This window comes from Anomaloglossus baeobatrachus, chromosome 8 (assembly GCF_048569485.1).
Source record: "Anomaloglossus baeobatrachus isolate aAnoBae1 chromosome 8, aAnoBae1.hap1, whole genome shotgun sequence".
In the NCBI taxonomy this organism is placed as follows: Eukaryota; Metazoa; Chordata; class Amphibia; order Anura; family Aromobatidae; genus Anomaloglossus; species Anomaloglossus baeobatrachus.
In genome coordinates, this window is record NC_134360.1 from 260,715,663 (window position 1) to 260,739,864 (window position 24,202).

General features: G+C 47.1%; 1 protein-coding gene across 1 annotated transcript in view; it reads right to left on the reverse strand.

Annotated features, from left to right (window-relative positions):
- SHCBP1L (SHC binding and spindle associated 1 like) overlaps positions 1–24,202 on the reverse strand; it is a 135,023-nt gene that overhangs the window by 81,867 nt on the left and 28,954 nt on the right. The window contains exons 3-4 of the mRNA XM_075320607.1: positions 22,796–23,010; positions 21,335–21,421 (exon numbers count right to left, since the gene is read on the reverse strand). Coding sequence (XP_075176722.1) covers positions 21,335–21,421; positions 22,796–23,010 — 302 coding nt within the window. The remainder of the gene's footprint in view (positions 1–21,334; positions 21,422–22,795; positions 23,011–24,202) is intronic.

Here is a 24,202-nt window from a genome sequence, read left to right on the forward strand (position 1 = left end):
GGAAGCTGCACCACAGGTCGGTTTATGCTGCAGAGAAGAGAAGCACAGTGGGCATGGGATTTCTAAAAATCCTTCCACTGTGCTTCTACTGCACAACGCAGCGTTATGGACGCAGGGAAAACACTCTGCGCCCAAAACGCTGCAAACCCTGATCGTGGGCGCACAGCGTAAAATGCTACAATGGATGAATGGATAGATGTCAAACAAATATAACGTCCCACCCCCTGCATATTCTAAGCTGGCGCCCTTTAGTGCCTTTCATGTGGCACTAAAGGATGCCTAGCCTTGTATTTAGCCCCCCAAAAAATTAATAATTAAAATAAACGACGTAGGGTCCCCCCTATTTTTGATAGCCAGCTAGGGTAAAGCAGACAGCTGTAGCCTGCAAACCACAGCTGACAGCTTCACCTTGGCTGGTGATCAATTTGGAGGGCTCCCCACGCGTTTTTTTTTTAATTAAAAAAAAAAACAAAAAAACGTGGGGTCCCCCCCAAATTAGATCACCAGCCAAGGTGAAGCGGACAGCTGGGGTCTGGTATTCTCAGGGTGGGAAGAGCCATGGTTATTGGACTCTTCCCAGCCTAAAAATAGCAGGCCGCAGCCGCCCCAAAAGTGGCGCATCCATTAGATGCGCCAATCCTGGCGCTTCGCCCCAGCTCATCCTGCGCCCTGGTGCGGTGGCAAACGGGGTAATATACGGGGTTGATACCAGCTGTAATGTCACCTGGCATCAAGCCCTGGGGTTAGTGATGTCACAGCATCTAAACAGATACCCAACATCCCTAATCCAGTCAGTAATAAAAAAAAATAGACAAAAAAAAATTTGAAAAAAAACTCCCCGAAACATTCCCTTTTTCGCCAATTTATTGAAAATAAACAAATTCCGGTCGCTGTAATCCATTTTGGAGGTCCCTCGACGACTCTGGACCTTCTAGAATATGGGGGGCACGTTCAGGGAACGTATCCCCCATTTTCTGGAAGAGCAAGCTCTCCATGAGCAGTGTGGGTGCAGTAATCTGAGAAAACTGCACTCACACTGCCCCGGTCCAACCTAGGGCAGAGTGACCTGCAGTAACCTCATTCCAGAATATGAGGGGCACGCTCACAGAACGTACCCCCCATTTTCTAGAACAGCAGGCTCTCCATGTGAGGAGTGTGGCTGCAGATTACTGCACTCACTCTCCCCAGGTCCACAGTGCAGCAGCATGTGCAGCAGCGAGGTCAGCGTCCCTGCTTGCAAGGATCCAGCTGACAGCCGCTGTCTGCACATGCGCCGCCAGCTTTCCAGAAGGAGGAGGAGTGATCGCGGGGACGGAGCAGCAGCCAGGTAACGGGGAAGACCAGGGGCTGACGGCAGTAGACCTGGCGGGACCTGGGGACAACTTTTCTGTCGCATGTGACAAATCACATGCGGCAGAAAGAGCAGGATGAATGCGGCCGCGCGCTACTGTGCGCTGCGCGCCGCCATCTTGCATTCTCCGGAGGGGGAAGGGGGGCGGCTCTGGAGAACCGGAGGGGGCTCTGGAAAACCGGAGGGGGCTCCGGGGGACCAGAGGGCTCCGGTATCCCGGAGGAGGGGTCAGGGGGAGGACATTTCCCTGCGATCTGAAATGTTTGATCATTTCAGATCGGAGAGAAATGAATGCAGAGCCGCCGGCGGCTGCAGTTTTCGGCGCGCGTCGGCACCATTTTGGATGTTCCGGAGGGGGTGGGGGTTGATTTCTCCGGTACCGGGGGCTTTGGGGACACTAGGGGCTTATATTTCTTTATCATCTGACATGTTTGATCATGTCAGATGAGAAAGAAATCAGTATTATTTGCCATTTTTTTTTTTTTGTGATTGGCGGTATACAGTGTATACCGGCGATCACATTATGGGGGTCCAAAAAAAACACCCCGATTCATAATCTTGGGGGTCTCAGCTACCTCCGGTAGCTGAAACCCCCGAGATTTTCCGTCACTGGGGGGCGCTACAAGCTTTTTCCGGCCTGACGTCTCAAGACGTCGGAACAGAATAAGTACCCTGTTTTTCCGACGTCTTGAGATGTTAGGCCGTCGCTATGGGGTTAAGTAATGTTTGATCTATCAAAATATAAAAGAAATTAATCAGATCAGTATACTGCATAATGGGGAAAAAAATGAAAAAGCCAAAATTACAGTTTTTTTTGGTTGCCGCAAATTTGCATTAAAATGCAATAACAAAAATACGCAAAAATAGTATAATTAAAAACATCAGATCAGGAAGCAAAACATAAGCCCTCACTTAGCCCCGTATCTCGAAAAATGAGACTGTTATGGGTCTCCGGAAATGGCAACAAAAGCGCAATTCTTTTTTTTTGACAAATTTCTGAATTTACTTTTCCTTTTACCACTTAAATAATAAAAAAAATCTACATGTTTGGTATCCACAAACTTGTACTGACCTGGGGAATCATACTGTCAGGTTAGTTTTACCATATAGTGAACATGGTAAATAAAAAAATTATGGAATAGCACTTTTTTCGCAATTTCACGGTACTTGGATTTTTTTTTCCTGTACACTAGTACACTATATGGTAAAATGAATTATATCATTCAAAAGTACATTTTGTCCGCAAAAAAGCAAGCTCTCGTATGGCTATATTGATGGAAAAATAAGAAAACTTATGGTTCTTGGAAGAAGGAGAGGAAAAAAACAAAATGAAAATAGCTCTGGGGTGAAGGGGTTAAAACTAGCAGTGCATCACACATAAAACAAGTTATCACACAGCTACCGAGAAGGAAAAATAAAAATATTATGATTCTTTGACAATGGTGACACAATCCAATGTAGTTTTTTTCACAGGCTTCTGAATTTTTTCACCACAGCATGGGATCGCAGCATATTCTTTCTGTGAGGTAAAACATTTCCCTGTTACTTCACATTAACAGCAGCTGCTATCCCATGCAATAATGTCTGTATACTGTCTATTATTTCCTCCCCTAACTCGGAGCGGTGCTGTGTTCAATGTCCCTGTACGGTCAGACACGGCCATTACACAGTAAATAGCAGGGACACATATATAAGGTTATCTCACAACAGGAAAAAAAAAATTAACACATTCAATTGTAGAACGTATTATTATTCTAAGATCTGTTGGTTAAAATATATTTTGCTTGTGGGGAAACTCCTTTAACTAATATACAGTGGTAAAAAAAAGTCATTATTCAGCCCCCAATTGTGCAATTTCTCCCCCTTAAGCCCGCTACACACGCTTCAATATATCTCACAATCCGTCGTTGGGGTCAAGTTGTAAGTGACGCACATCCGGCATCGTTTGTGAGGTATCTGCGTGTGACAGCTACATGCGATCAGGATTGAACGCAAAACCGTTGATCGCAAACACATCGTATCATTCTCTAGAATTGTGCGTTTTGTTGCACGAACCTAGTCAATTGTAACGTGTGACATCCCTCATACGATTTTGTTGTCTGATGCTATGTGCGCAGGTGTGCGCTCTGCACCACAGCTTAAAAAAGGTCTGCTTCAGAGCGCAGCTAAAAAGCTGCGTTCTGAAGCGCCTCACAATGTCTGTCATGCACTAATCTCTGTCAGTCCGTCACTATCTCTGTCCCTCACTCTCAGTCCATGTCAGTCTATCCCCCTCTCTCATATACTCACCGATCCCCGATCCCTGGCGCTGCACGGCATTCACACTGCTCCGGCGGCTTTTACTGTTTTGAAAAAGCCGGCCGCCCATTAAACAATCTCGTATTCCCTGCTTTCCCCGCCCACCGGCGCCTATGATTGGTTACAGTGAGACACGCCCCCACTCTGAGTGACAGGTGTCACACTGCACCCAATCACAGCAGCCGGTGGGCGTGTCTATACTGTGTAGTGAAATAAATAATTAAATAATTAAAAAAAACGGCGTGCGGTTCCCCCCATTTTTAAAACCAGCCAGATAAAGCCATACGGCTGAAGGCTGGTATTCTCAGGATGGGGAGCTCCACGTTATGGGGAGCCCCCCACCCTAACAATATCAGCCAACAGCCGCCCAGAATTGCCGCATACATTAGATGCGACAGTTCTGGGACTGTACCCGGCTCTTCCCGATTTACCCTGGTGCGTTGGCAAATCGGGGTAATAAGGAGTTATTGGCAGCCCATAGCTGCCAATAAGTCCTAGATTAATCATGTCAGGCGTCTATGAGACACCCTCCATGATTAATCTGTAAGTTACAGTAAATAAACACACACCCGAAAAAATCCTTTATTAGAAATAAAAACACACACATATACCCTGGTTCACCACTTTAATCAGCCCCAAAAAGCCCTCCTTGTCCGGCGTAATCCAGGATGATCCAGCGTCGCATCCAGCGCTGCTGCATGGAGGTGACCGGAGCCGCAGCAGACACAGCCGCTCCGGTCACCTCCATGCAGCAAATGAAGACAGCCGTGCGATCAGCTGCTGTCACTGAGGTTACCCGCGGCCACCGGTGGATGCAGCGGTGGCCGCGGGTAACCTCAGTGACAGCAGCTGATCGCGCGGCTGTGTTCATTTGCTGTGTGGAGGTGACCGGAGCGGCTGTGTCTGCTGCGGCTCCGGTCACCTCCATGCAGCTGCGCTGGATGCGACGCTGGATCATCCTGGATTACGCCGGACAAGGAGGGCTTTTTGGGGCTGATTAAAGTGGTGAACCAGGGTATATGTGTGTGTTTTTATTTCTAATAAAGGATTTTTTCGGGTGTGTGTTTATTTACTGTAACTTACAGATTAATCATGGAGGGTGTCTCATAGACGCCTGACATGATTAATCTAGGACTTATTGGCAGCTATGGGCTGCCAATAACTCCTTATTACCCCGATTTGCCAACGCACCAGGGTAAATCGGGAAGAGCCGGGTACAGTCCCAGAACTGTCGCATCTAATGTATGCGGCAATTCTGGGCGGCTGTTGGCTGATATTGTTAGGGTGGGGGGCTCCCCATAACGTGGAGCTCCCCATCCTGAGAATACCAGCCTTCAGCCGTATGGCTTTATCTGGCTGGTTTTAAAAATGGGGGGAACCGCACGCCGTTTTTTTTAATTATTTAATTATTTATTTCACTACACAGTATAGACACGCCCACCGGCTGCTGTGATTGGGTGCAGTGTGACACCTGTCACTCAGAGTGGGGGCGTGTCTCACTGTAACCAATCATAGGCGCTGGTGGGCGGGGAAAGCAGGGAATACGAAATTGTTTAATGGGCGGCCGGCTTTTTCAAAACAGTAAAAGCCGCCGGAGCAGTGTGAATGCCGTGCAACGCGGCGCCGGGGATCGGTGAGTATATGAGAGAGGGCTGCTAACTTCAGTTACTCAGGGGATTAGTGGTCACCGGTGAGTCTTCACTGGTGACCGCTAATCAGGACGCGACACAGACAGAGCCGCAGCATCACAATGAAGTCGGGTGAAGTTCACCCGAGTTCATTCTGACAGTGCGGCTCTGTCTGTGTCTGCTGTCATCTGCCATTCAGCTCTGCTACATGGCTGTCTGTGTCTGCTGTTAGCGGCCATGTAGCAGAGCTGAATGGCAGATGACATAGTAAAAACGCATCCCACATTACACACGCTTGGCAAGTCAATAAATAAAAAAAAAAAAAGGTGCTCAATGCATACGTCACAGAACACATGATCTAAAGGATCGCACACAAAATTGACCAATTTAACATAGACTACTAACGCTCGTGTGACAGCAAATGAACGACCAACGTGAAATCTGATAGATCCCGTATGCAACCTGGGCGTGTCACATCGCAAATGCGATTGTACAACTAATTGCAACGTGTAAAGTGGGCTTTATAAAGATTTGCCTGTAGCTGACATCATAGGTGACCACAACTATGAGAGACAATGAGAAAACAAATCCAGAAAATCACCGCGTCTGATTTGGAAGATTTTATTTGCAAATTCTGGTGGAAAATAAGTATTTGGTCAATAACAAAAGTTCATCTCAATATTTTGCTCTATATCCTTTGTTGGCAATAACAGAGGTGAAACATTTTTTGTAAGTCTTCACAAGGTTGGCACGCACTGTTGGTGGTGTGTTGGCACACACTGTTGGTGTGTTGGCACACACTGTTGGTGGTGCTATGTTGGCCCATTCCTCCATGCAGATCTCCTCTAGAGCAGTGATGTTTTGGGCCTGTTGCTGGGCAACACAATCTTTCAACTCCCTCCAAAGGTTTTCTATGGGGTTGATATCTGGAGACTGGCTAGGCCACTCCAGGAACTTCATATGCCACATTTCTTCTTCAATGCCCTCGCTGATGGAAGGACGTTTGCACTCAAAATCTCACGATACATGGCCCCATTCATTCTTTAATGTACACGGATCAGTCGTCCTAGTCCCTTTGCAGAGAAACAGCCCAAAAGCATGAGGATGCCACCCACATGCTTCACAGTAGGTATGGTGTTCTTTGGATGCAACTCAGAATTCTGTCTCCTCCAAACAAGACAAGTTGTGTTTCTACCAAACAGTTCTACTTTGGTTTCATCAGACCATATGACATTCTCTCAATACTCTTCTGTATAATCTAAATGCTCTCTAGCAAACTTCAGACGGGTCTGGACATGAACTGGCTTAAGCAGGGGAACACGTCTGGCACTGCAGGATCTGAGTTCCTGGCAGTGTAGTGATTTACTGATGGTAGCCTTTGTTATGGTGGTCCCAGCTCTATGCAGGTCATTCACAATGTCTCCCATGTGGTTCTGGGATTTTTGCTCACCGTTCTTGTGATTATTTTGACCCCACAGGGTGAGATCTTGCGTGGAGCCCCAGATCGAGGGAGATTATCGGTGGTCTTGTATGTCTTCCATTTTCTTATTATTGCTCCCACAGTTTATTTCATTACTACAAGCTGCTTGCCAATTGCAGATTCAGTCTTGCCAGCCTGGCGCAGCGCTATAGTGGAGTTTAAGTGTGACTGTTTGAGCTTGTGGACAGGTATCTTTTATACTGATAAGTTAAAACAGGTGCCATTACTACAGGTAATTAGTGGAGGAGAGAGGAGCCTCTTAAAGAAGTTACAGGTCTGTGAGAGCCAGAAATCTTCTATGTTTTTAGATGACTACATACTTAGGCTTACTACTTATGTGCACAGGTTGCCTTTTTTTGTGACCACAAAGATGCAGCATTTTTGGCTGCTAAAAAAACTCACAAAAACGCACCAGCGGTAAAAAACGTATCAAAAAAAGCATGAGTTTTTGCACGTTTTACCGCGTTTCTTGCTGCGTTTTTTCCAATGCACTGTATGGGTGAAAAACGCTGGTAAAAACACAGAAATAATTGACATGTTGCATCTTTGTGGTCACCACAAAAACGCACCTAAAACAAAACTGCAATGTGAGGACAGCAAAAATGAAAACTCATAGACTTTGCTGGGGAAGCAAAGTCATGCAGTTTTAAGACCGAAAAACACGCAAAAACACTGCGAAAAATGCACCGAGCGCACATAGCCTTATTTTCTATTTTAATTTGCAAAAAGAAGATTTTGGGTACTCACCGTAAAATCTCTTTCTCGGGGCCTTCAATGGGAGACACAGGAAACCATGGGTGTATGCTGCTGGCTCTAGGAGGCTGACACTATGCTGTGGAAAAAAAGTTGGCTCCTCCCCAGCAGTATACACCCACTGACCGGAGCTGAGGTGATCAGTTAATGTAAAAGCAGTAGGAGGAGAAACCGGAATCCAGGAACAGATAGGATCCACTGAAGTATAAAGAAAAGGGCGGGTGCTGTGTCCCCCAATTAAGGTTCCGAGAGATTTTATGGTGAGTACCCAAAATCTTCTTTTCTCTATGGCTTCATTGGGGGACACAGAAAACCATGGAACGTCCTAAAGCAGTCCCTAGGGTGGGAAGAGAAGGGCTCCAAATCAGGAGTGACAGTCAAGATTCCCTCACTAGAACCTGTAGCTGGATACTGTAAAGAACCCTTTCTGGCTAGAAGAGAACTGCTGGGGAGAAGAAGATGAGCCTTGTGAATACCCTGAAAGGGGCGTTGTTAAGTATGTAGAAATAGCTGAGAAGCTAAACCGTGAACTCCAGAAGCTATGTCTTAGGATACCCTAAATGAAGGGCAGAGAGTCTGGATACCCAGAAGGCACTCTAACCCTAGTGGTGTACACATCCAAAGATGGTAGAACCCAGGTTTAGAAGAAGAGGGTAGAAGAGGGTAGAAAAGGAAGAGAAGCGCTCTATGATCGCAGATGACTGGTCGAGGCAAGGAGGAGCAGACTGACCCCTCCTGATAATTCATTGGAGAACGTGGCCCATTACCGCACCAGAGTGGGGCTAGAAGGAAAACTGTCTGCCTAAGAAGAAGCAGGAGAAGGGAAGCTGCGGAGGCGTTGGACTGGGAGAAGAGCCTAGACACCCGAGGTGACAGGGAAAAATATGGAAGGGAGGCTCTCTAAAAAGGGAACCTGACCTATGAGTAGCCGCTAGGTCCATCTCTGCACCTGAAAATGGTGAATTGACCACAGGAACAGAAGAATCACTGCAGGCAAGGTAAGATAACAGGAGGGAATCCTCCCTGTTTAGAAAGGGGAAAAAGATCAGGAATTGCTGAGAAGTCCGCAGGAAGATGAGAGGGTCAAGGAACCTAAGGAAATCCAGTACCCAACTTCCCTGATGACATTGAACAGAAAAGAGAACGCTTTAAAGTAAGACAGTGGGTCTCTTCTGATGTGATGGCTAGAGGAGCCGGAACAAACCACTTAGAGTTCCCATATGCTAGATGAGAAGGTACTTGATACTGGAGAAGACGTGGAAGCTCGAGGTGTTGTGAAAGATCAGACTCGATTGAGGGAAAACCAGCAGAGAGGGATGGAGCAATCAAAAGGAGAAACCCTCTAAGGAGGGAAGTTTTACCAGCACCTGTGAACGGTCACATGCCCTGGGCTGTCAGACAGAGATTAGAAGAAGACCCAGAAGAAGGAAGGATGGTAAGGACCTTGCCTAGACTATGCCACTGGCATAGACCTTATCCAGCCAGAGGAGCAACACCTAGTCTGGAAGACTGTAAGAAGATTGAAAGACTGAATGGAAAACCAAGGCTTCCCGCCATATCCAGGAGTGGCGGAGTGGAGGAAGGAACACACAAGGAATGCCTGGGGTTAATACCGTCTGGGGTTAATGCCCTCTCAGAGATTCCACTTGAGGAGCGTAGAGAGGTACAAGTACGAATGAACCCAAAATGCTGCTGAGTGGTGACAGAATCCAGCAGAGTGAAGAATTAGAAGACCTGCACATTAGTCATAGAAGGGCTACCCAAGGGGAAGAGCTTCGTATAACGTAGAGAAGTGAAATCCGGGCAGGGGAGATGAAGACCCCTGTTGGCCTGATACTCAGAAAAATCAAGTCCTTGAGGCCAAAAACCCGGCACGCCAGAATAGAGCAAAGTGCCGTGTCGTGGAGTGCTGAAGCCGGGAGATGAACAGAATAACCTCACTGGATAATCCTGTGTGACCTGTACATTCATGGCCCCCGAGGAATTCCGCTGCAAGAAGTGAACAGACAGAACGGATTGTTGACTTAGTTGACTTGGGTGGTCGGAATGAGCCAAAGACTGAGCCGACCTGGGCCGAGGAATGAGCCCAATGACTGAGCCAACCTGGGCGGTAGGAGAGGAAGCCCGACAACTGAGCCATTAGTATCTGGTGGGGAAGAATATAGACTTCCATTTGTAAAGATAGGACCTCCGTAAAATTGATGCATGTTGGCAGATTCAGTCAGTTGTTCTTAATAGTCAGGACCGGTTCTGAAAAGGAAAAACAATCAGAACTTTGTCTGTCCGTCGTCTGCGAAGAGGGTGGTGCAACTCCGATCTCTGTTATGATCCGGTAACCGTGGAAGATTTAAAAAAACTCCCATTGGTGAAAAAACACCAAAAAACAGGAGTAGTTGGAACCTGGGCTGGCCGCAATCCCCTAACTATCAGACCACACTAGAAGTAGCCATGGAGCGTTCCTAAAAACCTAGATGCCACATCACAGAGAAAAAGAGTAACCCCGGCACACTACAACTCCCAAAAAAAGGCAGAATGCAATAAAATTGTATGCAATATTTTTATTAACACAATAGTTCCTTGAATGTCTTTTCAGAAAAAATGAATGTGGTCCAACAAACTGGACGTTTCGGCCACAGGCCTTCATCAACATGGACTATTATCTGACAAATATACAAAGATTACAGTCAAAATTACATTCATAAATGAAAAGAAGGGGTTTTGAATGCCTTCCAACATCATTTTTAATAACAGACAAGGACATGTTATTCGGGTAGAAACATATTGTGACATCTAGTGAAACTGATCCCATATGTTCATGAGCTAGTAGGTACAGGTGAATAAGTGGTGCATGTTCTAGGACCTGGATGACTATATTTATGCCAGTGATGGAGGTGTGTGCCCATCATCGTCTATGGGAGTCCGACCAAAGGAAGGAAAAGTAGAGATAAAAAGTGAACAAGATACAAGGAGGAAATGAAGAGCAGGAAAGCAAAGACAAGAAACGAACAAGATGGCGGAGATATATTGACGATATATTCATGGTATGGGATGGAGAATTAAGTACTCTCTTGGAATTTTTTGCTGATCTCAATGCATTTACGCCAGGATTAACCTTCTCTATTCACTATGACAAACATGAGATTAACTATTTGGACTGTATGGTTATCGCAGAGGATGATGGCCTTTTGACAACTGACATCTACATTAAGCCCACTGACAGGAATAGCCTCCTATACTATACTAGTAATCATCCGAAGCATGTTAAGAAAGCCCTGCCGATTTCACAACACACACGTGTTGACAGAATTGTCAGCAAACCTGAAACCAAGATTCTTCGGCACTACGAAATGAGTCAGAAATTTGTTCAGAGGGGTTATCCTAAGGGGATAGCTGATACTACACATTCTACGTCCAGTCGGAGTAACGTATCACACAATCCATTGACATGCATCACCACATATCATCCCTTCCAACCCCTAGTGAAAAAGATCATTTGCCAACATTGGCCCCTCTTGAAGTCTGCATACCCTAAGATAGAATCCTTTCATGACTTACCCCTTTTTTGCCATAGGAAATCACCCAATCTGAGAAATCATCTCGTGCGCGCAGACATTGGGTCCACGAAAACGGTCTCACGTCAAGTCTTTCTTGACACACAGCAGAAGGGCACCTTTCCATGTCTAGGGTGCGCACAATGTGCAAATGTAACCAAAGGCAGTACCTTCACGCATGCCAGAACAGGCAAGACCTTTCAGATTAGGGGCTTCTATACATGCGACAGTACATACGTTGTGTACTATATCAAGTGCCCGTGCGGTCTCGGGTATGTTGGGGAGACTACCCAACATATCCGAGACCGTATTAGCCGACACAAATCAGACATTAGATGCGGTAATACACTGTTGCCTATTCCCCACCACTTCTCAACAGCGGGACATCAAATCTCACAGCTAAAGTTTCAAATCATCGATCATGTCGATATAGCACGCAGGGGTGGCAATAGGACTAGACGCCTACTAGAAAAAGAGGCTAGATGGATACATACTCTGGGCACATTAGAACCGTATGGTCTAAATAGGAAATATGAGACGGCCGTTTCATAATTCTGGTTAATCTTTGGGTCTTTTGGCTGACCCTTATCTGTTTGGGACTGACTAATTTGACAAAAATACCCATATCATAATACTCGACATAATCATGTCATGATATGTATATAATCTCACTGTATGATATAACATAATATGTATCCCCTAACGTCTAATCATGATGCGGTACATTTTTTCCACAGTGGATTCTTGCTTGTAAATATATGTTTTTCTCACTTATGCTTATAATTTACCCATATGTTGATATTATTCTCTCTTTTTTACAGAAACGCTAATTATTTGACCAGTGGGCACTTATCTATATTCACTGGACCCTATGCACCGTTCCGGTTACTTACTAGGAACCTAGGATGAGCCAGTCCGGCTTCCACCTAATAGCATGCACGGTTTGTGTGTTCTCCCAGTTATTTCCCCTCCCTATCACATGATCCAGCCACTATGACACTTGCCAGTGAAGTCGGGCCGGGAACGCACACTGCGCATGCGCGGTGTGCGTTCCACAGTCAAGACTTCCTGAGTTCCAAATACAGGAAGTTACACTCATAAACCCGCCCCCACTTCCTTTTAAACCGCTTCCACGCTGGACTTAATTCACTGTGCAGGTGACTTGTCACAGAACACACGTCCAGCAGAGGTTTGGTAAGTAGTGGCAGCCGACCTCTCTCTTTTTCTTTTCCTTTGTTCTTAAACATTCTCTGATTGTGATATTTATATGACTTATCACCTCTATCTTTGCAAGGTCCGGGCAATTGCACTTCCGGTTCTACCGGCTTCAGTTTTCCCCTACTGCCGGATGACATAGGTATTTGAACATTGGAAATACACTCTGTATGTGGTATTCCCTTTTAGACTTTAATGTTAATGATTGTTCACTTCTACCATAGAACGATCATACTGACACAGTACATGCAGGCCTGTACACCAGCTATTGCAACTTCCTTACTTCACTGCTTCTTAGCAGGTAACTGGCTCTACCCACGCAGTTATATTGTACACTACCATGGTCATAGCTTATTACTTATACACATGCTATTGATGTACTTATAGTTCTCTCCAGGTGAAGATAGGATTCAATTCAAGCACCAATTTATGGTTATCCCCTTGTGTTATGTGACCAGGCACATGCTGCTCCTTTTTTTGGCACCATACATATAGGTAAATTCTTCCATGATACTATGCAAGTAAATTTTCCTCTACTGTGGTCCCTAACATAAGATATGATTTTTTCTATTAAGGTCTGATTCTATAGCACCATTTACTGTTATACACAGTGTAGAATCGGTGTACTAGCATTGAATACCCCTGACGTGTATACCGTTCCATTTGTGGGTATGCAAATTGACACAGGTACCTCACTTTTCTGTGCATATAATTAATATGCATCAGACATTATTCTTATGTATATCGCATATTTGCATTATGTTTCACTAATACATGTTTTTTATTGTAGTGATAAACATATGAGGCTCAACTCAATCCTATAATTACTAGCCTTTCTACTGAATGTTTGCATACATTTGATTTTGCACGGTGAGTGCTATATCAGGGGCCCTGCATTTTGTTTTCTACTTTGCATGTCTTTCCCTCTATCTTGTTCTTTTCTTGTCTTTGCTTTCCTGCTCTTCATTTCCTCCTTGTATCTTGTTCACTTTTTATCTCTACTTTTCCTTCCTTTGGTCGGACTCCCATAGACGATGATGGGCACACACCTCCATCACTGGCATAAATATAGTCATCCAGGTCCTAGAACATGCACCACTTATTCACCTGTACCTACTAGCTCATGAACATATGGGATCAGTTTCACTAGATGTCACAATATGTTTCTACCCGAATAACATGTCCTTGTCTGTTATTAAAAATGATGTTGGAAGGCATTCAAAACCCCTTCTTTTCATTTATGAATGTAATTTTGACTGTAATCTTTGTATATTTGTCAGATAATAGTCCATGTTGACGAAGGCCTGTGGCCGAAACGTCCAGTTTGTTGGACCACATTTATTTTTTCTGAAAAGACATTCAAGGAACTATTGTGTTAATAAAAATATTGCATACAATTTTATTGCATTCTGCCTTTTTTTGGGAGTTGTAGTGTGCCGGGGTTACTCTTTTTCTATGTGTATTTTTTACCCTAGAGCACCTACTCTTCAGTGACGCGGGGCTTCTCTCCTTATTAGATGCCACATCACAGCCTGAGAAACTAGCTACGCTTCACAGAATGAAATGAGGAAATCTATCTTGCCTCAGAGTAGTCCCCAAAGGAGTAGATAGCCCCCCACATACAGAGATTACGGTAATATAGGAAAACACAATACTCAGGAAAAATAGATTTAGCAAAGGCGAGTCCCAACTAACTAGATAAAAAGCAAAGGAAGGGAACTGATTGTGGTCAGTACAAAATCCCTGTAGAAAAATACCAAACTCCTGATAGTAAAAATGGCCCTGGAGGTCATACGACCTCACCCCCACTATATCAGGTACTCCTGTAAATAATGGGAGAACAAAATACCAAAAAAGAGCACAAAATACAGAAGCGCAAATAATCAAATTAGACAGGGATAAAATCCCTTTTCCTGCAGGAGAGCTAGCACAGGGGGAACCCCCATGCTCACAACACAAGAGAAACAGAACTTCACCTGCAAGAAAACAGATACAAAGCAAAACAAGGAAAAACAACACCCTAAGGTGTAAACCAGGAAGCAAGGCAAAAACTGAAAACTTATCTGCAGAAGTCTTGCTCAGGGATACAGGGAAGGACAAAGCTCCAGGCCAGGAACAGAGACTGAGAAAGAAGGGAATTTTGTTTACTTACCGTAAATTCCTTTTCTTCTAGCTCCAATTGGGAGACCCAGACAATTGGGTGTATAGCTTATGCCTCCGGAGGCCACACAAAGTATTACACTAAAAGTGTAAAGCCCCTCCCCTTCAGCCTATACACCCCCCGTACTGCTACGGGCTCATCAGTTTTGGTGCAAAAGCCCGAAGGAGGAAAAAATTATAAACTGGTTTAAAGTAAATTCAATCCGAAGGAATATCGGAGAACTGAAACCATTTAACATGAACAACATGTGTTATACAAAAACAGGGGCGGGTGCTGGGTCTCCCAATTGGAGCTAGAAGAAAAGGAATTTACGGTAAGTAAACAAAATTCCCTTCTTCTTTGTCGCTCCTTATTGGGAGACCCAGACAATTGGGACGTCCAAAAGCAGTCCCTGGGTGGGTAAATAATACCTCATAATAGAGCCGTAACGGCTCCGTCCTACAGGTGGGCAACTGCCGCCTGAAGGACTCGCCTACCTAGGCTGGCATCTGCCGAAGCATAGGTATGCACCTGATAGTGCTTCGTGAAAGTGTGCAGGCTCGACCAGGTAGCTGCCTGACACACCTGCTGAGCCGTAGCCTGGTGTCGCAAGGCCCAGGACGCTCCCACGGCCCTGGTAGAATGGGCCTTCAGTCCTGAGGGAACCGGAAGCCCCGAGGAACGGTAAGCTTCGAGAATTGGTTCCTTGATCCACCGAGCCAGGGTTGACTTGGAAGCTTGTGTCCCTTTACGCTGGCCAGCGACAAGGACAAAGAGTGCATCCGAGCGGCGTAGGGGCGCCGTTCGAGAAATGTAGATCTTGGCGGACGTAGGTTTCCTAGCCTGTCTCATAGTGGCAATGACCTCTTGAGATAATCCTGAAGACGCTAGGATCCAGGACTCAATGGCCACACAGTCAGGTTGAGGGCCGCAGAATTCAGATGGAAAAACGGCCCTTGAGACAGCAAATCTGGTCGGTCTGGCAGTGCCCACGGTTGGCCGACCGTGAGATGCCACAGATCCGGGTACCACGACCTCCTCGGCCAGTCTGGAGCGACGAGGATGACGCGGCGGCAGTCGGCCCTGATCTTGCGTAACACTCTGGGCAACAGTGCCAGAGGAGGAAACACATAAGGAAGCCGAAACTGCGACCAATCCTGAACTAATGCGTCTGCCGCCAGAGCTCTGTGATCTTGAGATCGAGCCATGAATGTTGGGACCTTGTTGTTGTGCCGTGACGCCATTAGGTCGACGTCCGGCATCCCCCAGCGGCAACAGATCTCCTGAAACACGTCCGGGTGAAGGGACCATTCCCCTGCGTCCATGCCCTGGCGACTGAGAAAGTCTGCTTCCCAGTTTTCTACGCCCGGGATGTGAACTGCGGATATGGTGGATGCTGTGGCTTCCACCCACAGCAGAATCCGCCGGACTTCCTGGAAGGCTTGCCGACTGCGTGTCCCACCTTGGTGGTTGATGTAAGCCACCGCTGTGGAGTTGTCCGACTGAATTCGGATCTGCTTGCCTTCCAGCCACTGCTGGAACGCTTTTAGGGCAAGATACACTGCCCTGATCTCCAGAACATTGATCTGAAGTGAGGACTCTTGCTGAGTCCACGTACCCTGAGCCCTGTGGTGGAGAAAAACTGCTCCCCACCCTGACAGACTCGCGTCCGTCGTGACCACCGCCCAGGATGGGGGTAGGAAGGATTTCCCCTTCGATAATGAAGTGGGAAGAAGCCACCACCGAAGGGAAGCTTTGGTTGCCTGAGAGAGGGAAACGTTCCTGTCTAGGGACGTCGGCATCCTGTCCCACTTGCGTAGGATGTCCCATTGAAGTGGACGCAGGTGAAACTGCGCGAAAGGGACTGCTTCCATTGCTGCCACCATCTTCCCCAGGAAGTGCATGAGGCGCCTCAAGGGGTGTGACTGGCCTTGAAGGAGAGATTGCACCCCTGTCTGTAGTGAACGCTGTTTGTCCAGCGGAAGCTTCACTATCGCTGGAAGAGTATGAAACTCCATGCCAAGATATGTCAGCGATTGGACCGGTGTCAGATTTGACTTTGGAAAATTGATGATCCACCCGAAACTCTGGAGAGTCTCCAGAGTAACGTTGAGGCTGTGTTGGCATGCCTCTTGAGAGGGTGCCTTGACCAGCAGATCGTCTAAGTAAGGTATCACTGAGTGACCCTGAGAGTGGAGGACCGCAACTACTGTAGCCATGACCTTGGTGAAAACCCTTGGGGCTGTCGCCAGGCCGAACGGCAGTGCCGCGAACTGAAGGTGTTCGTCTCCTATGGCGAAGCGCAAGAAGCGCTGATGCTCTGGAGCAATTTGAGAGGAATGGCTGCCGGCGTCCTGAGAAGAGGAGGGAGCCGTGGGCATGACCCAGAAAAGTGCGGGAACTGGTGCCCCACTGTGCAGAGTGAGGGGGGTGGAGTATGCAAAGCATGCTCCAGCCCTCAGTGCTGCCGTCCTGTACAGCGTCCCGCCCTTCCCCTGACTGGCAGGGCTGGGGGCGGGAAGAAAACGAGACTAGGCCGCAAAAGCCGGGGACTTGAGTTATAAGCGCGGCCGCCGTATAAGCGCGGTCGGCGCGGAAGTCCCCGGCGCACTAACAGTCCCAGCCGCGCCGCAGTGATAACCATGGCAGCGGCGGTCAGCGCGGCAGTCCCCATACACTAACACACTCAGCGACGCTGAAGTGTGTAATGGCACAAACGCAGTCAGCGCTGCTGTCCCCGGTGCACTAGCACACCCAGCAATGCTGGAGTGTTGCTGTGCGCGGTCCCCACGGGGACACAGAGTACCTCAAAGTAGCAGGGCCATGTCCCTGAACGATACTCGGCTCCTATCCAGCATGGTCCTCAGGAGCTGTGGATGGAGCACGGTCTCCTGTGCCTGGAGACCGAAAAGATCCCACTTCACCCAGAGCCCTAATTGAGGGATGGGGAAGGAAAGCAGCATGTGGGCTCCAGCCTCCGTACCCGCAATGGATACCTCAACCTTAACAACACCGCCGACAAGAGTGGGGTGAGAAGGGAGCATGCTGGGGGCCCTGTTATGGGCCCTCTTTTCTTCCATCCGACATAGTCAGCAGCTGCTGCTGACTAAGCTGTGGAGCTATGCGTGGATGTCTGACCTCCTTCGCACAAAGCATAAAAACTGATGAGCCCATAGCAGTACGGGGGGTGTATAGGCTGAAGGTGAGGGGCTTTACACTTTTAGTGTAATACTTTGTGTGGCCTCCGGAGGCATAAGCTATACACCCAATTGTCTGGGTCTCCCAATAAGGAGCGACAAAGAAAATACAACTATAACCGGCGCCCGCAGGGTACAAAGTGCTCTCCTATATAGACCAGACTTGTCTGCAATAGGACTTCCCCAATTCCCAATTAACGCCGACACCTGTCTGAGTCACAGGCTCAAATTCAGCTCCACTACCATTCCTGGCCACCAGAGGGAGCTTCAGAACAGCATCCATACAGACGACATTCACAACAGATCTCTCTTTTACAAACAGAGAATGTAAGTACCAACCTATGTATGGACTTGAAAAATATATGCGACACCATACACACCACGAACAATATTATAGGCGGAGACAAGAGGCGGCGCAGGCTTAGGAGTACTATGGACCACCGATAGAAGGGGGCAGGAAGTGATGCAGACAACATACTGGTCAGAGGACAGTGCCTTATCTCATGCTTACCTTAGATGTGTGTCATTGCCCCTGTGAGGTAGGGGACGGACCAGACCTGGATCACTGGGTAGTGACCAAAAAATTGCTGCTGCTTTGCCATGGCATGGAGTCCGTGGTGGATGGAGTCCAAGGCTGAGGAGTACTATGAACCACCAATATGTGGTGGCAGGAAGTGAAGCAGACCCCTAGCAGGAAGTGAAGCAAACCACGTACTGGTTAAAGGACAATGCCTTACCTCGTGATTACGTTAGACGTGAAGACCCGGAGCACTCGGTATTGACGAAATGACTGCTGCTACTGTGCTGCGTCTTGGAATCCGTGGTGGATGGAGTCCTTGCCTCAGTAGAAAATAAACGGGGTACTAAACCCGCTGCTATATTTGGTGAGGTGGTGATTCTGGATGGAGCACTTAACCCAGTTACTCCTCCAGGCCTATGATTCGTAGAATTGCTGGCACACTGGATAGTGGGCAGGTTCATCGACACACTGGCACACTGGAGTAGACAGGTGCATATAGAAACGCTGGCACACTGGATAGAAGCAGGTTCGTCGACACACTGGTACACTGGAGTAGACAGGTGCATATAGAAACGCTGGCACACTGGATAATGGGAAGGTTCATCGACACACTGGTACACTGGAGTAGACAGGTGCATATAGGAAGGTTCATAGGAATACTGTACTAGCATGCTGGGTGATAAACAGGTGCATGGAGAAACATGGATAGGGGATACTGACACTGGATGATGGACAGGTGCATAGAGACACACTAGATAGTGGACAGGTTCATAGAAACTGGCACAGAGGAACACAAGCACACTGGATAGTGGGCAGGTTCAACGAAATACTGGTACTCCTGAAGTAAACAGGTACATATAGAAACACTGGCCCACTGAAAAGTGGACAGGTTCATCAATACTGGCGTGCCGGCATAGACAGTTGCATAGAGAACACTGGCACACTGAAAGTGGGGAGGTTCACAGAACACTGGTACATTGGAGTAGAGGGGTGCATATAGACACACTGGCACACGGATAGTGGACCGATTCACGAAAGACTGGCATGCTGGCATAGACTGTTGTATAGAAAAAAACACTGGCACACTTAAAAGTGGACAGGTTCATAGAAACAGTGATAAACTGGAGTAGACAGGTTTCCATAGAAACACTGGAATATGGACAGGAGCATATAATTCATGGAACGCTGGCCCAATAGATGGCAGACAGGTCTAGAATCGGTGAACAAACAATTGTGCATAACCAGAAGAGCTCCTGAGCGCTGAGTAGTGGACATGGCAAGTACACAAGCCTAACTGGTGGAATATCAGACCTGCTACAATAATAGTAGCATGAGACATATTGGTATTTGTTGGGTGGAAATGGCTCACAAATAGAGTACAGGAACCCAGGACTCAGGAGTACCTTAGTGTTAGGCATATGTCTGTAGTAAGTATATTTTCTGATGCACTGAAGAGTGTGGAAACACTGCGATATTAGCCATGAGGCATGGTAAGTACTATAATAGGGCCGGAGTATGAAATGATTATCAGTTCCGATGCCGGAGTGGTGCGGAGCACGCAGGAGCTCTGCCGTGTTGACGCCATGATACATGGTCATGAGAGGCAGAGACCCACTATGCAGTGGACGGTATAGTAAGATTGCTGTAAAACCAGACGTGTGGTATGCGCAGGAGACGGGCGACTGTAACGATCTGCAGAGAACAGCAGGGGCAGATATTATTGAGGCTCTGAGTGTTGCGACGCTGACTGCGGGTAGAGGGTTGGCCATAGGCGGAGAGGTAAGTGTGGTTACCCGAGCGGCAGGGGAGAGCAGCTGTGGAGAGCGTAACCCGAACGGAGCGCAACATACCGTAGTTGAGAGAACTGCCGGAGTCGGCAGACACAGGGACTACCCGGCGAAGAGACTTACGTTAGATAGCGCGGCGCCAGGAAATTACGGGTTCGTCGCCAGGGTGTGGGGTGGTGCTGAAAGCGCGGCCACGTTTGAAAAACCCCACGCCCCAAACGTTTGAAAAATCCAAAGGCGGGCAAATTTTGAACAACCCGCGCGCGCGGGCATATGCTAACTAAAGGAGTAGGACTCGGTGAAACCGGGGCCTAAAGTAACAGTTTAGACTGTGCAAATGGAATATTGCCCGCAATAAAAGGAGTTTTTTTTGTTTTTTGGGGTTTTTTTGGAACAAGGAACCCCTCTGGGGAAAGGGAAACCCTCTAGGGACAAAGAAACCTTCTGGGGACAGGAAACCCACTGGGTAATGGGGGAATACCTGTCCTGAAGGCCCCGGATGTCCATCCTCTTTGGTCGGTCTGTCTTCGCAGCATGTGGGGAAAACAATCATCAGGACGTCATTAATTGGGGGACTGGAAAGGTACCTCTCCATCCCAGGTACCGTCTTCGTCCTCCTAGCCCACAATCAGGCTCAGAAGCGACAGAGTTGGCGAGGGGGGCAAGACCCACCTGCCTGTGCTTTTGTCCACGTCTTTCTCATTAAGAAGAAGCGCCTCGAACACTTTTCTGTGTTGGAGGAGCTGGGGTCCTGCCAGACAGACACGGATGGGAAACATAAGTGGTGGGCGGACCCCACACTGTGCCACTGGTCTATGGGGCAAACAGGGTGAACAATTACACCCTGTCGCCCAACGAGCTGTGTTTGTAAGAAAAAGGGAAACATTAATAAAACACAACAATACAACCTGAGGGGCTGAGAGCAGCCCCTTGTGTCCACCTCATATGGACAGCAAGCATAAACTGATCTCCTCAGCTCCGGTCAGTGGGTGTATAATACTGCTGGGGAGGGGCCAACATTTTTTCTACAGCATAGTTTCAGCCTCCTAGAGCCAGCAGCATACACCCATGGTTTGCTGTGTCCCCCAATGAAGCGATAGACAAAATCTTGCCAAATCAGACGCGGTGATTTTCTGGATTTGGTTTCTCATTTTGTCTCTCATAGTTGTGGTCTATCTATGATGTCAGTTACAAGCCTCTCATCTTTTTAAGTGGGAGAACTTGCACAATTGGTGGCTGACGAAATACTTTTTTTCCCCACTGTATTTGAAAGTAAAGATATTAATTCCATTTCTTTGTCTCTTCAGTTCCACTTCTAGCTTGGATTTATCTCAGGAGAGTGTCTCCTGCTGGTATTAAAAGCAAACAGGGGTTAGAGGAAAACCATAAGAGTAACTATCACTTAACTACTTACAATTTGATTCTTTCTTCAATGAGAACATCATAATGTTCACAGTTCTCCTCATCATCCCAGTCTCTCCAAAGATAATCAAAGAAGAATCTAGAAAAAAGTATAAATGAAAATGTACATGGTGACCATAGAATTCGGAGAACAGTGCAACATTGATCCCAATCCAGTAACCATGGTCGAGTTGGCTATCTGCGTTCACCATGGAGAGGGAACTCAAGTGCTATGTTGAGAATAACCCCTTTAAGGAATTATCTGTGACTTTTTTTCCCCTATGGGGCTGAGAATTTACCAGCAGGTAGTTGTTAACTGCCTGCTTGTTCTGCCCTATGATGTTCTTTCCCTGCTCAAGCAGTAATTCTCCTGCATCCTTTGGCTTCAAGTTGACAGAGAAGGTCTTCTAGTCTGATCTGTCAACAGGGCATCACTGCTGACGTCAAACTAATGGACAGCACAAATTCCCTATTAGTAGGTCTTTGGAGTGGGGTAGGAAACAGGAGTACCCTGAGAAAATCCACGCAAACTTGGGGAGAACATACAAACTCCTTGCAGATGTTGTCCTTAGTGGGATCTGAACCCAGGACACCAGCTGAGCCACCTTGCTGCCCTGCTATTGATAACTTATACTTGGTAAACGTCATCAATATTTGGATTAGTAGAAGTCTAAGGGTATGTGCGCACGTGTGCGTATTACATGCAGTTACGCTGCGTTCTGCACCGCAGCGTAACTGCAAGCGTCCTGCGTCCCCTGCACAATCTATGGAGATTGTGCAGGGGCCGTGCGCACGTGGCATATTAGAACGCAGCGATTCAGCTGCTTGCCGAATCGCTGCGTTCTAAGAAGTGACATGTCACTTCTTTCGTGCGTTCCGCATGCGGTCTATAGGGAGAGGCAGCATGCAGAGCGCACGAATCTAACGGCACCATGCGCTTCAGAACGCAGCTTTTCAGCTGCGCTCTGAAGCGCACATTTTCGGTGCGGTGCAGAGCGCACACGTGCGCACATAGCCTTACACCCAGCACCTCCTCGATCAGCTGTTGCCCCCTCTGGCAACTGTAAGGCATAGATAGTATACTAAGTGGAACTCCGCTGCTTTGTCACACTTTTTAGTAGCCAATACATAGTTTGACAGAACAGGGGTGTTCTGATTCATACACTGTTTACATCCTGCCATTGCTGGAGCTAATAACAGCTCATCAGCACGAGACCTAAGTGTTGGACCCTCACTGACCTAATCATTTTTACCTATCCTTTAGATATAGGTCATGAATATTTAAATAGTGCAATACCCCTTTAACATCTGAGTACCAGTAATATTAATCCACCTTTCATGTTCAACAATTATTGTACAATAAAGCGCCCAAAAAAATAAATTTAAATAGATCTGAATACACCTTTTTTTCACGTAATAATATAATTCTTTCTACTGCGTCATAGTTTATAAACAAACATGAAAATAATTGTACCTTACAATTTCCAAGGCTTGTGCGATTTGACAGGTTGCATCATCCTGTCCTTCAGTAGGGTAGATCTCTAGCAAAGACACACAGTGACCAAGTTGTTCCAGTAACTCATCAATCAACTCCCTTCGCATGTTAGCAATATTGGATGAAAATGGTTCTGCAATACGAACTCTGGCTATTAAGTAAGAAGACACATTTGGGCAACGCTTGTATGTAACCTAAAAAAGGAAATGTTTGAGTTTTACCTTTTAAGGAATGAAGGGAATTTTGTTTACTTACCGTAAATTCCTTTTCTTCTAGCTCTAATTGGGAGACCCAGACAATTGGGTGTATAGGCTATGCCTCCGGAGGCCGCACAAAGTATTACACTCAAAAGTGTTAAGCCCCTCCCCTTCTGCCTATACACCCCCCGTGCTCCCACGGGCTCCTCAGTTTTGGTGCAAAAGCAAGAAGGAGGAAAAAGAATTATAAACTGGTTTAAAGTAACTTCAATCCGAAGGAATATCGGAGAATTGAAACCATTCAACATGAACAACATGTGTACACAAAAAAACAGGGGCGGGTGCTGGGTCTCCCAATTAGAGCTAGAAGAAAAGGAATTTACGGTAAGTAAACAAAATTCCCTTCTTCTTTGTCGCTCTATTGGGAGACCCAGACAATTGGGACGTCCAAAAGCAGTCCCTGGGTGGGTAAAATAATACCTCGTAAGAGAGCCGTAAAACGGCCTCTTCCTACAGGTGGGCAACCGCCGCCTGAAGGACTCGTCTACCTAGGCTGGCATCCGCCGAAGCATAGGTATGCACCTGATAGTGCTTCGTGAAAGTGTGCAGGCTCGACCAGGTAGCCGCCTGACACACCTGCTGAGCCGTAGCCTGGTGCCTCAAAGCCCAGGATGCGCCCACGGCTCTGGTAGAATGGGCCTTCAGCCCTGAGGGAACCGGAAGCCCAGCCGAACGGTAAGCTTCGATAATTGGCTCCTTGATCCACCGAGCCAGGGTTGATTTGGAAGCCTGTGACCCTTTACGCTGGCCAGCGACAAGGACAAAGAGTGCATCCGAGCGGCGCAGGGGCGCCGTACGAGAAATGTAGAGTCTGAGTGCTCTCACCAGATCTAACAAGTGCAAATCCTTTTCACATTGGTGAACTGGATGAGGATAAAAAGAAGGTAAGGAGATATCCTGATTGAGATGAAAGGGGGATACCACCTTAGGGAGAAATTCCGGAACCGGACGCAGAACCACCTTGTCCTGGTGAAACACCAGGAAAGGGGCTTTGCATGACAGTGCAGCTAGCTCAGACACTCTGCGAAGTGAAGTGACTGCTACTAGAAAAACCACTTTCTGCGAAAGGCGTGAGAGAGAAATATCCCTCATTGGCTCGAATGGTGGTTTCTGAAGAACCATCAGCACC